General features: G+C 50.9%; 1 protein-coding gene across 1 annotated transcript in view; it reads right to left on the reverse strand.

The window, feature by feature from the left end:
* Positions 1-1218, reverse strand: part of LOC107484454 (uncharacterized) — a 33131-nt gene extending 31913 nt beyond the window's left edge. The window contains exons 1-2 of the mRNA XM_016105024.3: positions 1059-1218; positions 437-962 (exon numbers count right to left, since the gene is read on the reverse strand). Of these exons, the coding sequence (XP_015960510.3) occupies positions 437-962; positions 1059-1218 (686 nt within the window). The remainder of the gene's footprint in view (positions 1-436; positions 963-1058) is intronic.
* Positions 1219-1522: the final 304 nt, after the last annotated feature.

Below are 1522 nucleotides of genomic sequence, written 5' to 3' on the forward strand. Positions count from 1 at the left end.
CTGAGGGTGACTTTGTACGCCGGTTTGGGCCATCAAATCTTGGGCAAAGTATGGACTATCATATATTGCTGGAAAGCCCAGGATGTCTACTTTCCAACGCCGTTGAGAGCGCGCCAATTGGGCTTCTGTAGCTCCAGAAAATCCACTTCGAGTGCAGGGAGGTCAGAATCCAACAGCATCTGCAGTCCTTTTTGGTCTCTGAATCAGATTTTTGCTCAGGTCCCTCAATTTCAGCCAGAAAATACCTGAAATCACAGAAAAACACACAAACTCATAGTAAAGTCCAGAAAAGTGAATTTTAACTAAAAACTAATAAAAATATATTAAAAACTAACTATATCATACTAAAAACATACTAAAAACAATGCCAAAAAGTATACAAATTATCCGCTCATCAGTGGGCTGAGAGTCTGGTTGCTGTAGAGGAGGGACGAACTGGATCGGGATCTCCGGGTCTGCAGCCTCAAGCTGATGTGGGACCTCCTGGTGTGGTGCAGGCTGTTCTACACCTACCTGCTGATGAGTCTCCGCCTGGGGGTGAGGCTCCTCCTCGTGCTCATCCTCCTCCTCCTCTGATGGCTCTGATGGTGTGTCGAGCTCGGAGAGGATGTCGGCGCCCTGTCTGATCATCAACTTCAGATGCGAATAACGTCGCCTGCTGCGACGCTCCAGTCTCTCATACCGGCGCCTGTTACGGCGCTCCATCTGATCGAGCTGGCGGAATAGGCGGTGCACGAGGCGGTATACCGGCTCAGAGGCAGGTGGAGGTGCAGTGGTGGCAGCAGGTGCAGAAGTGGATGAAGAGGGTCCAGCAGACGGAGGGGCTGTCTCATCAGTAGCAGTGAAAGGTGGTGGTCTGTAGCCCAAAGCGAGGAAGTTCCTGCTGTGAGGAATGATCTTCCTGCAGTCCGCCGCTGGTGGTCTCTCATTGGCATCCTCCCATGGCACGTCAGCTCGACGGCCTAGCTATGTAACCAGGTAAGGAAAGGGGAGGGTGCCTCGGACGTGGACCCTGGCTATATAAAGCCGGATAAAACGTGGCAAGTACAGGTCCTTACCCTCCAACACACACCATAGAAGGGTGATCATGGCAGCCGGGATCTCTGTCTCATGAGTACTTGGCATCACAAAGTTGCTAAAGATCTGATGCCAAAGCCGAGCCTCATCATTTAAGTACACTCTCTTGATCCCGCGAGGCATAGTGGTGTCCTGACCCATCTCCCAAGGAATAGCAGGGTCGAGAGCTATCCGGGCCTTTAAGCATCCTAATCAAACCTCATCTGGCCCATGTCCTCCTCAACCTTTGCATAACCATCAGGCTGGTCGGATTTGGCTGGGAGCCGGAGAATGTTCTCTATGGCCTCCTCAGTGACCAGAATTTGCTTTCCTATCAGGTTTACTGCATCTAGGGTAGTAAGGTAGTAGTTGCAATAGAATTCCCGTACCCAAGATGCATTGACCTCTGTCAGTGCTCTTTCCAGAAAGAACCAGCCTCTCTGCTTGATTTGCTCAGTGGTGTACT

This window comes from Arachis duranensis, chromosome 4 (assembly GCF_000817695.3).
Source record: "Arachis duranensis cultivar V14167 chromosome 4, aradu.V14167.gnm2.J7QH, whole genome shotgun sequence".
NCBI lineage: Eukaryota > Viridiplantae > Streptophyta > Magnoliopsida > Fabales > Fabaceae > Arachis > Arachis duranensis.